The following is an 18,333-nucleotide window of genomic DNA, read 5'->3' on the forward strand; positions in this document are numbered from 1 at the left end:
ATGACGTACACACTGTTCTTCACCCTTTTGTTTTTCTTCCTCCGACACAAAAACACGCAATCTATTTTTAGCAAGATCAGGTAGAGACAATGTGGTTTGACAGCTGCAAGAGAGCATCGCTGGTGTGATCCATTCGCTCCCTCTCTCTTTCTCTTTCTCTCTTCCTCTGTGTGTGTCTCTCTCCGTCTTTCTCTCTCTCTCTCTCTCTCTCTCTCTCTCCCTCCTAGCCAGCTCATTGTTATCAATGGAAGCCCCGCTGCTGCCAGCCTCATTCATAGCAGACAGAGAGAAGGCCGGCCTGGTCAAGTTACTGAAGAGGCACTACAGTAGAATATGCAGGCAATTTTTCCTCTCTTTGCCTAAAGCGTCTAAATGTATGGGAGAAAATCAGAGCAGCGATCCAGCCCACACCCGCAGTGTGGTAGGTGAATATGAATTCAGAGACACTGTTTGCACCCTTCACCCACACACCAGCTTGAAGAATTTTTGCTGCTACGAGACACCAACATGAAATCTTTAGAAGTTTGTACTCCAGAGCGTGCACCAAAGACGGCAACCAGTCCAGCTCCTCCTAAAGGTGTTTACTTTTGGGTTCCTTTCAAATGAACAGAGGCAAGTGCACCAAAATTTCCTTTCAAAAACTTTGAAAAACTATGGCTTGCCGATTAATGCTGTATCTGCCACCAGCAGCACTACCAGCCACGCTATCTGCACACACCCGGCTTGAAGGGAGAGTGTCCGTGGTGCCTTCAAAGACCTTCAGCTGACCAGCGACAGCGTTGTCCGTTGTTGCTCTTTAAATCTTTCTTGCCATAACATAATAAGGTGACATCAAAATGTCTCTTCTTTGATTTTGTGTCACAGCTGACAAAAGGGAGCCATGCTTTGATATGTGTTGTAAAGCATTGTTTCCCCTCTAAGTCTCTGTCACACAGCCGACCAGCCTGTTATACTAGTTGCAGTATCATATATATGGACTGGAGGCTCTGCTCTCTGGTGTTCGATTTTGCATTTATTTCATTTCTTTTTTTATTTTACCATTATTTATACAGGTAATCTCATTGAGACATGTGGTCACATTCTCAGTAGAGACCTGTCCAAGACAAACACAGCAACACTGAGTTGCAAACAACAAGTCATTCAACACAGAACACAAAAGATTAAACATTTGCAAAAGAAACAGTTTAAAATACTAAGAACAAGAGCATGTAATTATATCTGCTCTGTTTGGACAAAAACATTCCTATTCTGTTCTATCATTTTGTGAAGAGGACTGTATGAGTTGTATTATCCTTTAAAAGGGCCTGCACAATTTGTTTCACTTTTCTTCCAGCAATTTTGAAGGTGTTATCATTTTTTTTTTTTTTATTCTAACAGTCTGCCTTTTTCGGACAAAGCTCCTCAAGTGGATCTTAAGCACTTTCTTAAGCACTACCATATTTTTATTCATATCTACTACAGGTCAGCACAGAAATGACTGTTTTAACTTATTGGGACTTGTACAAATTTCCTGGCCGTCGTAGCACATTGCATAGTGGATAAAATGTCCTCATGCGGCCGACCGCAAGCTGAAAACAGGTCAGCTGAGCAAACAGATGAAAAGTTTCATTCAAAAATGACACATTGGGTGTCTAACAAAACATACTCATGCTCTTTCTCGTGGTCTTATGAAAAAAAAGCTAAAATTGAAATCAATGATGGCTCTTTTTAAGGACGAGGCTAGTAGATGTGTGTGTGGTTGAAAAAATGCAGACACTTTTACAGACTGGAGCCTCTGCATGTGAGAGGTATTCGGTGATGAATTTCAGATTATGACTTTTTGGATATCATCTTTGAAGTAATAGAACAGCTGGATTCCCCCATCTCACTTTGGGAACTTCATTACATGCTGTCATTCAGGTAGGTGGGCAGGTACTTTATTTATTTTACTGGGAAACACACTTGTCACAACGGCAACATTTACTTTCACTTGATACCACAGATTTTCATCTGCAGCCATTTTACATGGCCATTTTTCATCTCTTAAAAAAAAAAAAAGCCAATATTCAGCCAATATTATTTGGGCAGACAGACTGACCCAAGTAAATGCCACCCACTCGCTCTCTTTGCTATTTTCTCCTGCACATAAAAGCTCTCTCTTTCTGTCTCTTCTCTCTGTAGGTAGTCTGTCAAGCTGGTGGCATGGAGCCCTGCTCTGATAATTATCGTTCAAATCCAGGCAACCAGCAGCAAACACTCATCAACTACACAACAGCAGACCTTAGGATCCCCTCTCTTTTACTGATGTTAACAAGCCTTCACCTCTAATGCAGTGCCATTAATCAGCTGGACTGTTTACGAAGCATAAAAGCAATTCTTAGTGCTAAGTCACGTCAAAAAAACCCTCTATTGGCCCAGATTTCTGCAGCATTATGAGTTTTCCTTTGCACTGAAAATAGTGTTCTATTTCTATTTTCTTTCTATTCTATGCTATTCTATTCTATTCTGGTGTGTGCCTAGGATTAGAATAGCTCACAGCAGTACTGATGAAGAAACTCTTAGTCTCTGGCGCCACCGTGTGGACATAAGTGTTTATTACCCTTAGATTTTCAGTTAGGTGGGACAGAAAACGGGAGAGGTGGAATGCATGTTTGTGTGTGTGCGTGTGTGTGCATGTGTGTGTGCATGTGTGTGTGTATTTTACGTCTGTGCAGGAGGACTACAAATGACTTCCAGATGTCCTTGGTGCTTTCTGTGCAGCAGAATACTTTTTTTTTTTTTTGTAAAGGTCCGGTCTTTAATTTTTCAATGTGATTTTCAGAAGAAATGGATTACACCCATTCATTGGAGTATAAACCGTTTTATTAACGTAGCCACAGTATCTAGGTTAAACCTGTCTATTGGACATAATCAGTATTTGCTCTCTCTCTCTCTTTCTCTCTCTCAAAAACAAGCACACACACACACACACACACACACAAAAACAATGTTGATACACCATGTTATTTAACATGAAAACACTTTATTTGTCATGTGGTAAGTATCATTTCATTGAAAATAAACAGACCAGTAAAAAGGAAACAGTTCAGTTTGATACAGGGTACACTTTGATTTCCCCATCATGCCTCACATGATGTTCCTTCCTGTTCGAACCAGCACTGATATTGAATGGCTTTTTAAATTAGAGTTCTTCCCTTAAATCATGTAAATCATGAGAATATTATCATTCTTATTAATTATTACACATTCTAGTCAACGTTTACAGTAAATAGCAACACAAAAAATCACAAGTCTACAGTAGAGTCCTGCCATACAGATATGGGCAGTTAAGATAAACTGGTGAAGCGTCACTAGCATGCACTGTGTATCGTCTACATAGCCTGGATTAAAAGAGAGCATTACGGGACATCAAAAGCACTGAAGAGGAAAACAGAAAAATCTTCTCTAAGACTGTGCAACTCTGTTCAATAACAAAGTCTATGCTAAAAGTCTTGCATTACACATTGTTACATAGGCTATCCCTTCAGTATGTGCTTCTATGACATAGAAAATAGTCGACTATTAGAAAGCACATGGCACATGTAAGAGCTAAGAACTCTTTAAGTGATATAAGAGTAATAACATGATCAGAATAATACAGTAATAAGCGCATTCCCCCCCAACTCTGTGTCGCTTTCCAACTCTGGAAAAAGTGTTAGAATGTATTTTACAGACATAGCAATTACATTTGTATGATGAATTTACTGTACATGGCACTTCAATAACACTATTTAACAGGTAACTCATGTCGCTGATTCTGAATAAATACAGGAAAAAAAAAAAAGTTAAATAAATAAACCTTAGGAGTTTTTCAGTCTCAGACGGAGCCTGCAGTTTTGAATCCGGTTCCAATTCCAGTTTTGTTTTTCTACCTGCTTTTTGTCGTGTGAAATCCATTCCCCACAAATCTGCATGAATGCATGCTCGTGTGTAGATAAACTCATGCATACAGACACACCCAGAGTCTCACACACACACACACACACACACACACACACACACACACACACATACATACAAAGAACAAGGTGTCAGCAGGCATACAATAGTTTTTCAAAGCAGATATGTGTTTTTTTTTTCCCTTGCAAAATGTCAGATTTCAGTGAGATTGGGTAGATCAAGTGAGAAATATTTGATGCAGAGCGGGAAAAGAAACACCGATCTACAATTTATAGACTATTAGCTTTCACTTACAGGTGGAATATTTAAGGAGATAATATTGCAGTTCACATTGCTGATTATCAAACAGACCGTATACTAGAGTGTCTGTTTCCCGCAGCGCTCTCGAGAGTGCTCTCCAAGTGTTTTGCTCTTCTTTTCATTCATCTTCTCTTCTTCCCATCTCCCTGTCTACCTTTTTCCCTTCCTGGCGAGTCATCAATTAATCTAAACTGTCTGTGAGAAAGAGGAAATTCAAATTCATCTCCAAATTGAGTCTCAGTGTGTGCCCTCTCTCTGCTGCACTAGACATAAAAAAAAAAAAAAAAATTCTTTGAAAGCTTTTAGCTGTAATCCATCCTGCCGCCTTGCCTCCAGCATGGCTCGGAGACATTTTGAGTGGTTACATTTAGTAGTCACTTTACACTGACCGATCAATAAGCAATGAGCGGTTTGATCACTAAGGTTTTTGTAAGTATAGGATGGATCCGGATGACGTCATGGGAGCTGTACTGTACAAGGAAACGCGTGACAAGCATAGCTAACTGCGAAACCCATCACATCAACTCAGATGTTTTGACAGCGTAATCTTTATTGATGGGAGGATGCCATGCTGTTAAAACATATGTTTGAAAGAAAGAAAAAAAAAAACAGATCCGGTGACTGAGCGTGTGAGTCTTGTGATGTGTTTGTTGCGCCCCTTTCACTGAGGGCCTGCAATTTTTAAACATGGTTACCCTGGGAAACAAGATAGCTAGCTACTCTCCCGTTGGGCTCGTCTAAATGCATGTTTTGTTGAGGTCGACTTTGACCGGCAGCGGCCCCGCCTCCTGGCTCTCCTCTGACTGTTTCACGCCGACAGCAATCACAGGAGTCAGGTGGTACGGGTTGACTTTGTGGGCATCGTCCAGGAACTCTTTGTCTCCATTGATGCTCAGCTGGGAAGACACAAAGAAGTCAGTGACATGGAGGTTAAAGCAGGCAGAGAGCACCCAGGCAGGAAAATACCATAACTGATGTCGTTTAACAGTAATGTGAATATGTGACTCATACATTTATTTGTAATCTCCACCGCTAATGGAAGCTTTGCAGAGCATTCGCAGTCTTTAATAAATAACTGCAGGCATCAATCATTGAGTTACACACAGCTCCACATGTAGAAGCGTCCCGGGCCAGTTACAGTCATCTAATTTTGGCAGCTGGGACCTACAGGTGGGGCGTTCAGTGCCCCTGCCAGTTTGGGGATTTTAACTTTAGATTTTAACTTTAACACACTGCAAAAACTCAAAATCTTACCAAGAATATTTGTCTTATTTCAAGTCAAAATGTCTTATTTCTAGTCAAAATACCTCATTACACTTAAAATAAGACATGATCACCTCAGAAGTAACTTGTTTTTAGACAATTTTCACTTTTTCACTTTCACAGGTGCATGTATTTTAACTTAGATGATTCTTCTTTGTGATGTCTCATAATCTTGTCAATCTCTTTAAAATTTGGGGGATTCTATCAGCATGTGGACCATGTCTGGGTGTACTGGCACACGTAGATGTGGGACACCAAATGGGGAAAACAAAAAAAGCCCAATATTAAAGAATTGTCTCATTTGAGATGGGGAAATCTAAATTACTTGGATGAAGTTAGGCTCACAACCTCCACAGCTGCTCATGCTTTGTTTTTTATGTGAAGCACCAGACCTTATTTAATTAACCCTATAAAGCCATTCGTATCATATATGATACACATTTTCAATTCCGTTTTTTGTTTTCAGTTTAATCAATACTTGACCAAAATACTGTTGTATACCTTTCAACACTTCCCCTGTTCACCCTGGACCATACCATTGGCACTTCAAGTACATATCATATATCATACACCAGAAAGGTTGTGTAATAACATATTCTTTATATTTTTTATTTATTTTTTTATATATATATTTTGTTATAGGACTAAATAAAGGGTTCAATTAAAAAAAAAAATAGAATTTTCTGCCAATTCTCTCATAGTTCAGGCTTTACAGGGTTAATAAAGGAGTGGAAATATTTGTATGAAATGTATAGAAAATACCCATTATGAGGATTTTTAAGGTTTTAGCCAAAAAAGAGTGAAGGTGTGTGCCATTCTGAATTTTTTTGTTGGTCTTTTTCAATGCATTGTAGGAAAAGGGACCAGAGTGGGACCACAGGGGGGCCCACAGTCCTGTGATCCAGTCCTGGTAATGATTCATTCATTCATTCATTCATGCCCTGCTTATAAAGTTTGTTCATTCAAAATACTAAATAATAGTTGCTCTGACTGATGAAGTGCTTTTGATTGAATATTTCATGATTTTCTTAAAACAACAACAACAACAACAAAAAAACGAACATGGCGATCTAGCAGAAAACTATGAATCACAGCTCTTTTTTGTCAACAAGATATTTCTTTTGAATAAATGATGTTGAAATAACCCTGTTGTCTGATCTTTTTTCACACTTCAGGACAGTTTTACACCATTGCACACGCCAAATAAATTGTCATGTCACCTTGTTCTTTGCAAACTCAAATCAAATTGAATTGTTCCAGAAAAGAAAAATCGCTTTTAAACCGATTAGTGCGTCATGGATGGAAGTGACTCTCTGTGAGGTCAAAGATTCACACCCCTAAACTTGAGGGCCCTCAGGTCATAAAGTAACTGCCTGTCATACGTGTGCATATGTGTGTGTGTGTGTGTGTGTGAATTTGTGTTGAGCTGTGTGTGCACCTGCGTCTTGATGTGCTGCTCCGGCGCGGTGACGAGGCTGGCACAGCTCAGCCACAACATGACCATGATGGAAAGGAAGAGACAGGCTGCTAAAATCCACCGCGGAAGACCTGAGCGCCTGGAGAACAGAAGAGAAAGAGAGAGAGAAGAGAGAGAGAGAGAGAAGAGACAGGGGCGAGCGAACGGATGGAGGATCAGAAATAAAAACAGAACTTCAGTCATTGTTAAAAATCCTTGACGTGAATGGGCCTAGCCGGGATAAATAAAGGTGAGGAAATTTTAATACATCCATATTTGGTCATCCATTTTCACAGTGACTTTAGTGAAGACGGCCCGTTCAAACAGCTGGCAGATGTTAAGTGGCAGCACAGCTCACCTCGACATGCAGCCCAGGAAGTCGTGCTCAGCCGTGGGATCGTCTGCATGCTGGACGGGGTGCTTCCCTTTGCCTCCTGCTTTGGATGCTCCCTTGTCTCCGTGTCCCCTCACACCTGCCCCCGAAATTCAGTTTTAACTCATTAAACCGAACTGATCTCAATCCAATTCCACTCACTTTGCGTCACCTGATAAGGCAATAATCCAGGCGATGCAGAGTCCCAGGGGAAAGTAAAGAACATTAAATCCTATTTGTGCAGCAGAAAGGAGTAAATCATGTGTTTTGTCAGTGTGTGTGTGTGTATGTGCATGTGTGATGGTGGTAACTACAGTAGGTGTGGGCGTGTGTGTGTGTGCTCTCACCGTGGGGCCTCTGGGTGTGAGAGTGGACTTGAGGCCAGGGTTTGTCGGCCACATTGGATCGAGGCGCCTGCAGCTCGGGCAGAGAGTACTCCATCTCTGGCTGGCTCTGAGGAGCAACAGCAACACACACAACACACACGCTCAGCCCATCATGGTAGCAATTACACCGTAGTAACTGACAGACACTGACAGAAAAGGGTCTGTTTAACAGCGTGGTCAGACCGCAGAGGAGCTCCGACTAAGAATAGTTGGATGGGAAACTCGCCGGGACAGAGAGAAACACCACAGGAGATGACTCGGCACCAAGCAATGAGAAGAGGCAAAGCTTAATGTTTATTTTTTTTCCATCTTAAGAGGGTTTCTGAACAGTTTGCAAAATAGAAGACAAAATAGGAGTTTGATGTTTTGCTCATTTGGGTGTTATTGAATATGTAACACGATATTTAATTGATTATTGCAGGAAATTCCGTATTTGTTTGCCCCTTGTCCTCCACAGAGAGGTCAGGATCAGCTACATAACCTCACTCCAGAGGCCGGTAAGGTCCAGTGTCTCTCCAGAGTCACTTCACTTGTTTTTACCATCTGGCATTGAGCCCAGGTCCATCAGCGCCCTGACTCACAGCCCCACCGTGCCGCCTAAAGCATGAGGCCAGTCATGTCACGGTAAAGTTGCCAAATAGGATTTTAAAAAAATAACAGCGATGGGGATTTTAGTTTTAAAACCAACGCATTTCAGCTGTGCCCTGATAACGGTGTTTAACCAGAAAAACGTGTTGGTTTTGTCTGAGACTTTTCACAAATTGTATCTGAGTTTGACTCCTCTGTCGAGTCAAAGAGAAATAACAGCAATCTCTCACGATTCATATTGTGCACACTATTAGAGCGATAACACGGATTTGATCGAACTCTGAAGACTGGATACGGAGGTATAACTGAATCAAACCGCCTGGAAACTAGTTATTTCCATGCCTGCTTTCCAGCCTGCTCAGTCTGTCTGGGCCTCTGTCTCTCTCTCCGTCTTTCTCTTGCCCGCCCGAATCCGAGTTTAGTGAAAAGCACTTGACCTGGGAAAGAATCTCTGAAAGACGGCTTTTAAATCAACTGTTATGTGGCGACAGTGTGAGAGACGCCCATCGGACAAAATTAAGGCACACGGCACACACCCTTACACACACACACACACACACACACACACACACACACACACACACACATGGAGAGCGCCTGCTGTCAGTGTTTGCATTGTTTTCTGTTTCATTATGTGCGCTGTGTTTCTGGTTCCCCTGGAGAACTCATTAAAAGAGGATTTTGGTTCCCTGCTGCTGACCCCCTCCCACCCCCCTCCACTACAACAGTAGCCTTAGCCAGTTGCAACAATACTATTGCTAGCATCAGCAATCACACACACACACACACACACACTTGTTCAATAAATCCCACTGCAGTGCTGTCACCCTCCCAGTATTCTGTACCTCTAGCAGTTCACCGGATCAATGGACTTTTAAATGTCCTGTTGTGTCTAATATTGTAATGATGCACCAGCTATATTCATTCATGGCTTCATACTGTTTCTGCTGTTAGCATAACGCATTACTTAATTTAGGAAATGATTGATCTGTGTGCCTCTGAATAATTTAATGATCGATTTGAATTGCGGGTGTAGAATAACAAGCCCAGAGTGAGGCACTGCAGCGCACTGTGGCTCCATGTGGAAACACAGCCGGCCGGCCGGTTTGTTGCACAAAATGTCTGCAATCCTTCGAACTTCTGATGACAGTTATTTCACAACCGGTTTTATTACCCCTTGCAAGCAATGTTTTTTAAAGAGTGCATTGAAACCAGATGCAGCGCTGGTGGGAAGGCTGAGGGACAAGGGCCCATCTGAGGGGGATGAATCCGATTGGCTGCAGGCTGAAGCGATCGACCCATCAGAACGAGTGGGGTCTGATCTGCATCTGTCATGCATTATGAGGGGGAATGCAAAAGGTGATCTGGCTTTAGTGAGAGAGAGAGAGAGAGAGAGAGAGACAGAGAGAGAAATGGGGTTTTGGGAGTTTACAAACCTCTCCACTGTAAACAGAAAGACACACAAGAAAGAGAAAGGCGTCATTTCCCTTATTTGGATGTTTTTTGAATCTTTCTGCTTTTGGAGGAGCACTGGATGAGCAGAGATCAGTAGAAAAACCCGCGCATAGTTGGCAACTCACCTCACTGGCAGTGAAGTGAGGTCGCCGAAAACAAAATGTCAACCCCTTTTTAAGCGCACACCCTGCTCCTCCTCCTCCTCCTCATCACCACACTAGAAGAGTACACTCAGCAGAGCAAAACGTGGGAGACTCAGCAGTCAATTGTTATTGTCAAGCAATTTTCAAATTACAAAATAATGACTCTATTGATTCAATTTGATGTATTGATTCAAATATAATACCCCCAGAAAGCACAGGGAACAAGTGTTTTGTCAAAGGTTTAAAATCACCGCAACCACAAAAATTTTGTCATCAAACACACGTAGCTGTGCATAAGCCCAGTAGTTTTCGAGATTAGCTGCAGACACACACACACACAGATACCAATCTAAGCAGAGTTTTTCCTCGGGAGTCTGTGTTTACAAGCTTTGCATCAAAAGCAAAATGCCCTGATTATCCCTGATTATACCTCAGTATAGTCCTGTCACACTGGCCCGTCTGTGTTGAATAAACCTAAGGGCAAGGTTTGGAGAGACTACCACCTATCCTTGATCCTTCATTCTCAGCTCATTTTGTCTTATTCATTATGATTTCTGCAGCATATACACATGATCTCCGTGCTCAGGACAGGACGGAAAGCATGATGCAGAAGTTATCCAAACACCAAGGGACAGACAAGCAGCTTGAAGAGAGCAAATGCAGACCTCTTTCTTATACACTTAGATAAGGGTATTTAAATCAAATTGCACATGAAAGCTAAATTCAAAAATTACCATGCAGGATTCAGCAAGTCAGTACTAGATACTATCTATGGAACATCTATACTGACTTACGACTGAAGAGCATAAGTGCAAATTCTGAAACGTGTCCACTGCTTTGCTCTTCCTCATTTTCAAGTGTCTATTATGTGTCACTAAAAACTCTGCTGAGTGTCAGGTGATAATACTCATGACTATGAAAAATGGTCTCCTGATATGCTAAAGTGTGTCTGGTTTTGGGTTTGAAATAGGCTCAGGGTAACACAGCCAGTAACACAGCGGTAAACAGGACCTTTTGTTGATATCTGGCTACCAACTTTTGACTATTCAAATAAAATACTGCCACTATTTCCATTTCTGTCAGCCATCATGAATAACTTTTTATACAGTCAATTGTGCTGGAACAGAACTGACTTCTCATTCAAACCTGGAAATAAGCAACTTAGGTAACAAACATTTCTGATTCATTGCTAATATGCTCAGGTAAGATGTGGTACTATTCATGCAAGGCCAAAGACACATACAGGTTTGTGTGTGTGTGTGTGTGTGTCCATATAAATGCCGCAAGCATGTGTGAGTGTGCTGTCAGCTCACGAAGGTGCTTGGCATAAGCAGCTGTGTGCGTGTGTGTACTAAAATAACTTAAGCCTCATGCGACGGGATGAGCGCACTAAGTTGATGAAGTACACTAACACTCATTTCTGTGCAGCATCACAAGTCAAACTCACACTTCCCTCAAACGCCGTTATATCACTGGTACTCTCTGTTCTCTGCAGGGTTTGTTTCCTTAGAATTCATTCCGGCAGGATGACTAATGCAATTGTCAGGAAAAAAATGGGGTAGGGACGACTTCTCTCTTTGTATTCAGCCGTACACTTCGTGGACAAAGAGACCAAGTTCAATTTGTTCCGCAAGCCAGCCTGCTAACACTACACAGCTCGGGTGGAGGAAGTCTTTAATCAGCTAATTTTTGTCCAATACACTCCCAAGCAGCTGCAGTAACACAGGCTGATTTGTCAAAATAACAAGGGGGTCCTTAAGGGGGAATGAGTGAGCTATGAGGTTGTTTTTTAAACTGATATCCTCAAAAATTACAAGGTAGTGAAGAAAATGCAATTGATCGGTTGGCCCTTAAATGAGGATGACTTCAGTGACATCTTCCTCCTTAAACTGCCATGAACTTTCCACAGTTTTGGTTGAGCTCTGCCAAAATGCATCTGCATAATCTGAACTAAATGCTACAGCCGATTGGTTCCTTGCAGTTTTCCTGTTTATTTCTGAAGCTTGAGGCTGCACACAACTAGTTATTGTCGTACCCCTCACACACACACATGCATACACACACACACATGCACAGACATTCCCAAACACGGACGCACAGATGGGTGTGTGTGGACGCTGTGCTCTTTATGGATGTCCGCACAACATGATTTGTATTGCAGGCAGCAACGCCCCCCCCTCCCCCGCCCCCCCACTGTCTCTCGACTTCGCTGGACTTTTTCTGTTGTTTCTGTACTCAGAAAGTCAATCTGTCAAGTGGGTGGCGGTACGCCAGCTGCCCACTAAACACAGGCCTGTTAGCCTTCTCACAGCCCTGTGGAGCCTGGTTTCCTCTCGCTGCTTCAGCTAGCATGCCACCGCCATAAAACAAATGAATCCATCACCAAGACCTAAAGAAAGTTTGGTAATTTCAGGTTATGTTGAATCTCAACATGAGGTGGGGCTGCACAGGCCTCCTTCAGCCCCGCACGTGGACTTATAACTGTCTCATTTTATTAGCTTTATTCATCTCATCTGATTATTAGTTTTGTTTATTTTCTTCTTAGCTTCTTTTCTTTCACTCACTTTTAACTTTTTTAATTTAAGTTTATCCCTTTTCATTATCATTCTTTTAAATTATTTTTGTCTATTTACTTATTTGAGATTTGTACAGGTATAGAGTGTGGTAGCCTGTAGTAACTATATAGGTATGGAGGTACAGAGTATAAGTGTAGCAAGTCATCCTATATTGTATTAGAGGCCATACAGACATAGATGGTTGTTCCAATGCTTATGAATGCAATCAGTTTTCATTAGTAAAGAGATTATAGAGGTTTTACTGTCATTTTCCTTCCTCTTCTTAATGATTTATACTATTTCATGTGTAAAGCACATTGCATTGCATTTGATTGTATGAAATGCATTCTATAAATAAAGTTTGGGTTGTATCTCCAGATCAGGTAGGGCTGCACAGGCCTCCTTCGCCCCTGTACGTGGATTCAGTCAGCATGTGCAAATCTTATAACTGATAACTGATGAAGCATGCACACACCGAGTCCTCTGTTATGTAAAAGCCCTTCACTGTAAGGCTTGGAGTGCATTAACACCATGAGATCTGCTGCAAACTGCTCTAATTATGTAAGTAAAATCGCCATGGCATGAGAAAACCTCGGAGACAGATGCTGGTTTCTCACCCCAGTCTCTGCAGGAGATGGCAGGGTAGCCTGGTGGTTAGAGACACCCATTGTCATTATAGCTTTAATAAATGGCTTGAGAGCCGCAGTGCAATTCACAAACAACACGCAAGTAAAGTCATGCCTGAGCCTGTCTGGTCTACTCAGTTTGTCAAATTCTAAGAAACTCCAAAGTTTGAAAGATCTCGCCTCTAATTTTATGTTTGCCCCAGCCAGGACTTTATTCATTAATGCAGTCGATTTTTCCTTTAAGTTAAATCCCTTTTAAATCTTGTAGTGTGTTTTCGTCCTGAGGCAAGCTCACCATAGCAAGCCCTGTCGGTTATCAAATATGCATGGTGCCAGGGGCAGTAACATAATAAAACAGGACACTTTTAAACAATTAAAGTGCTGTTGGACTTGTTCTGCGGCGCGGTGTATTCAGGAACCTTGTCCCCACCCTGCTGTGCCCTTGTTCACTCAACCTTCACAGATGCACTGACTCTAAAATGGGGTGTGAGATGTTTTGGCAGCTACCCAAGCTCCAAGGCACGATATCACATTGAATATATTTCAAAACCTTTACGGAGAACAGAGGTTAGCTCAAGTAATAATCATTAGAGTTCTATTGACATGGTTTTTAACCCCCAATTTAAAACGTAAAACGTAAAAAAAAAAGAAAAATCTGAACAGGTTGTAGAGATTCGTATTAAGTTTTAAGTCGTAATTTTACGTCACCGTGGCTCAGTGGGTGACTGTCTATCAAGCTCGCAAGAAATTATGGGAGTTTTCAATGTTCATTTGTCCTTCATGACATCATAGTAGGTAGGTTCACACTTAAAGTAGCACTGTGAAACTCTACAGCTCTATTACTAAAATCAAAAATGTGTTGATTTCAAAGCTTAATTAAACCACTGCTCATATTCTTGATGAAATCATTAAGTGCATTTCTGAAGGGCAGCCCAAACTCTTTTGGCATGTATAAAAAAGGGGTGAAAAAGCTGTGCACAATAAGTCAGTCAAGAGGTGCAAAATCATCAGAGGAGCAAAAAATGCCACATATTTATGGCTGTAAAAGCAACCACACAGCAACAGACTTTACGAGCTGCGCATTTCATTTGTCGTCGCCATTGTTTCATATTGAAAAACTGGCGGTTATAGCTTATTAATGTTAGTTAGTTAATTTCTACTGGTATATAAAGAGACAGCTCAAGAGAGTGGAGAAATAATAAAGAACATTAAGTAATGAGATTTTCATTCATGCAAGCAATCCTTTTGCCAGAGCTTGTGTCAGATTTTCCAAAATGGCAGGCATCTCATTTTAGAAGAAAAACTTGTCAGTCAAACATTGTGTCCACCACTGTCAAGTCTTTTTCTTCAAAATTTCTGTGGGTCAAGTTCGAATTTCTGTAGGTGGCGCTCTTCTCTGTGCGTGTTCAGCTACAGTGTAAATGGACGCCATGCTGGACGCAGGCCTATAAGTATAATTAGTTCCTTTTTTGAAAATGTATTAAAACAAATTCCTTGACAGTAAGTCTCACACATTCGTTCCTTTTTTTTTATCAAAACTTGCTGTTGCTGCCAGACACTTCTGTGCACCAGAGGACTTGTTTTTGTAAAAGCTTTCATGAACTGGGAATAGTTTGAATCAATATATTGTTATATAAACAAAAGAATGGAGCCAAAGAGGCATTTATTTATATGATCACACAGAAGTATAATCCTTTAAGCATTTATGCTACACAGCTGCAGGATCAATGGAACATAAATACTTCTTTTGGCCAGGCAAGTGAAAGAGAGCTGGCTCAAATGGCCCAGGGTGCTCAAAACACACAGCTTACTGATAGTTGTTCTTACCTGGAAGACCACCACCTTGCCATCATCGGCCTGCAGGTAGAAGGTCCAAGTGGAGGAGATGAAGCTCTGGGCGGAGCTGACGATGTCATTGCACCAGCTGGACACGGCCTCCATGACCGAGGGGGGCTTGGGGCGGTGGGTCAGGGCCTTGAGCTGCACAGGAGAGGGCAGGACACTGTGTCATCAGCACATCATGAGGGTAGCAACATGGTGATGTGTGTGTGTGCATGCATATACGCATCTGTTTCCAAATGTTGATACTGGTATCCAAAAATCCGAAGTTACTCTAACTCTGATGCTTATATTCATTTATGTGTGCAGCCACAGACTGCTGAGTGGCCATTCTCACCTTCCTCCTCTTGATCTCAGGTTCAGAAGGTTGGCTGGCACAACCAGTGCTGCAGGCCTCCTGTTCCAACAGCTTAATATATGCCTCCTGGCAGGCTAGAGAGAGGGAGAGAGAGATAGAGAGGGGGGTGTTAGGGGGAGAATGAGAGGGAATTGTGAAGCATTAAAGAAAAGAAGGAGGGAGAGGGAGTTGAGATGGCAAATGGAGGGGTGAAAAGAGAAAACACAAGCAAGACTTAAATGGAGGGTCTTTATGTGGGAGAGACAGATGAAGACGCAAGAGGGGGGCATTGTGTTTGTCGGGCCCCACAGAGACGATTCACTCCATGTAACCATCATTAGAATGGGGGGCACTGGGGCATCTGATGTCTGGACAGCAAATCACATCATTGATTTCCAATACGGCAATCCAAACTCGGTGAACGGCCTCATTCACCCAGACGCTGCCCACTGAGTTTGCTGGCTTTCACTGAAAAAAAAGGAGAACTATGCAGCATTTGGAAGTCTCATCATTCTTTTTGACGTTAAGTCAATGTTGATATGATGGCCTGCACCAGCATTGAAACTTTTGTCAAAATAGTTTCAAAATGAAAGTTCTGCCAACAGCCTTGTTTTTTTGTGCGGTTTGAACCTGGAGCCCTCTCAGATTTTGTACCGTCCCATAATGTCATATAGTGAAAATGTTATGCTCATTTGGGCTGCAGTTGAAACTGCATCGCGCAGGCCTAAACTTAGAACTCGACCCCTCAGCCACTTTCTGCACATGGGGCATTTTGTGTTAAAGGACAGAAAGGGAGAAAATCCATGCTATTGAAGTGATGTGTACAGCAGCCAGTCAAACAAACAGGCCAGCAAACAGACAGACCAACAGACTGACTTGCCTCCCTGACACTCCTCCCTGCTGGTATTGAAGCCAGCGTTGCCATTGACAAACTGGCAGATGGAGTAGAGACGACAGCCACGGTGACAGGCGTTCATTATGGAGTCCTACCAGCCAGGAAGGAAGGAAGGAGGGAGAGAAAGAGGGAGAGAAGAGAAGAGAAAATTAAATGTGTCTTGCACACCTATGATAACTTTGTCACACAGTAAGACTGTGATATCTTTCAATGACATGTTATTATATCGTGTCATAAACTGCAGCCTCTGAGTTGATAGGTCCACAGTGTTTTCAGATTTCAAATTCAGCGATAATGAGCCACTTGTGCAAACTTCTGTGTGTTGTAATGAGAAAGGAAGACTTTCTCCTGTTGCAAAATAATGAAATAGCGCCCACTTGTGCCTTCTCTGGGAACAAGAGAGACAAAGAGATGCTCTGACCGCCACCATGAACGATTCACAGGAATATTACATATTAAGGCTTTATGCTTGTGACTGTCCCTATTACTTACTCACCAGAGTCAAGGGGGCCCTTTATCCAAACCCATGACACAGAGTCCTTCTTATGTAAACATGCATACTCATTCAACAACTACAGTTACTGCCCAGAAGCATCATTAAAGCAACATCTGTGCAGACAAATGTGAAATTATGAAATTTTGCAATCCTAATCGCAAAAGCTGACACTTGGTGCGGCAGGTGAGTGTGCAGAGTTTCGCGGCTGTGATCCATTTTGCAGCTCTGCTCTGCTCATGCTGCCCTGCGTGATGTCTGAACCACACCTGAAGCCAGCGGAGGATGAGGACAAGGAGGAGGAGGAGGAGGAGGAGGTGGGAGAAAAACATCCGACTGAAGAAATCTAGGCAAAGCTCTTGGGCACAAAAACAATCAATCATCAAATGCACGGCAATGCGCTTGGCTGCTCTAGTCTAATCTGCCGTTTATGATATATGCACTACAGGACATTATATAAATTGTCAATAGAGATTACTCTTTACTTATTCTGCGTGTTTTACCATCGCAACGCTCTCACTGGCTCCCCATTGCTTGTACTACGCGTGGCCTGGCGGTTCATAATTGAGGATTAAGACATTATTAACCCAGCTGATTACAATACATCTCAAGATTAAGACGATCCAATTCAAGTCATATATCGGACGAGGACTGGTGTGCAAGATGACGAGCTGCAGCGTCAATATTTTCGGCCTAATTGTGCACCGTAATGTCAATCAAGATGCAGCGAAAAATCGGGAGCCAGCCTCCTGGTGCATGCATGGCCCGTCAGCAGGCTGCGCACATCCAAACACGTTTAGCGCATCAATTTCACATAAAAACAGTTGCGTCTTGTTTGTTGATAGCGGATCTTGCATTACATTTGGTTGCAGACGCTGAAATGTCGGATGGCGGCGACTAGTCGCTGCCAGCTTGGTGCTGATTACAGGATTTGCAGCTCTGCAGACACAGCTCGGCTACAGCAGAAGCCTAGAGCAGGGTAACTTACTTTAGCAGGGCTTTTGTTTTTGATGGTGAGCTGGCATTGCTTTTTGCAGTAATTGATGTCGCCCAGTTGGTTGTCAAACAGATCTGAGGATGCCGCCGCCAGCCCCGCTAGGAGCACCGAGACCAGGGCGGAGAAGCCGCACATCCTGCCGCCGAGCCGGAGCATCTCCAAGTCAGCCTCGATATCAGATCAGCTTCAGCCTCGGCAAGCTCCCTTTATGGTGCTGCTGCTAGTCGAGATGCTGCTGCCTCAACCCGGGTCCTATCTGCTCTGATCTGCTTCTGCTCGTCGTGTCGTCACGCACATCATCATCACCACGCACACGCTGCCCCCCCTCCTCCTCCCCCATCCCAACCTGCAGCGCAGCTCTCACTGCAGTGGATATGGCAATGATGACATTCTTTAAAATGTAGCAAAGATAGTTTATGTGGGCCAAGCTGCTGGTGGCAGAGGTCCAGCGTGGTGCAGGCAGATGGGCGATTTGTTTTAACACTTTATTGCACTATTGATTGTTAATACATAAAGAGTCAGTGCGACAATTGTTAGCTGAATTTAAAGATCCTGTTGGATCAAAGGCGGGCCACAAATCACTGGAGCCTATTATGGGAAATAATGAGAAAGAGCGTCTGGATTAAAATGGGGACTCATAGAGTGACCTAAGCCAGAAGTGGCACATAAAGGGTGGGTAACAATGATCAATCAATGAACATCATGAATA

General features: G+C 42.6%; 1 protein-coding gene across 1 annotated transcript; it reads right to left on the minus strand.

Annotated features, from left to right (window-relative positions):
• Positions 1-2,979: 2,979 nt before the first annotated feature.
• tmem59l (transmembrane protein 59-like) lies at positions 2,980-17,888 on the minus strand. The gene is made up of 8 exons (XM_030050259.1): positions 17,616-17,888; positions 16,120-16,225; positions 15,240-15,334; positions 14,891-15,043; positions 7,658-7,763; positions 7,296-7,410; positions 6,920-7,037; positions 2,980-5,114 (listed from the first exon to the last, which is right to left on the minus strand). The coding sequence occupies exons 1-8, from the start codon at positions 17,778-17,780 to the stop codon at positions 4,956-4,958; spliced, it is 1,017 nt and encodes a 338-aa protein (XP_029906119.1). The 5' UTR covers positions 17,781-17,888; the 3' UTR covers positions 2,980-4,955.
• Positions 17,889-18,333: the final 445 nt, after the last annotated feature.

Source organism: Myripristis murdjan, chromosome 4, assembly GCF_902150065.1.
Source record: "Myripristis murdjan chromosome 4, fMyrMur1.1, whole genome shotgun sequence".
Lineage (NCBI taxonomy): Eukaryota > Metazoa > Chordata > Actinopteri > Holocentriformes > Holocentridae > Myripristis > Myripristis murdjan.

Bases quoted from the DNA above. Each gene is read 5' to 3' on its own strand.
- tmem59l (XM_030050259.1), bottom strand. From the start codon at position 17,780: ATGCTCCGGCTCGGCGGCAGGATGTGCGGCTTCTCCGCCCTGGTCTCG. The intron at 16,226-17,615 runs GTAAGTTACCCT...CCTGGCTGGTAG, and splicing joins AAAACAAAAGCCCTGCTAAA to GACTCCATAATGAACGCCTG. The intron at 7,764-14,890 runs GTAAGAACAACT...GTTGCTCCTCAG, and splicing joins GCAAGGTGGTGGTCTTCCAG to AGCCAGCCAGAGATGGAGTA.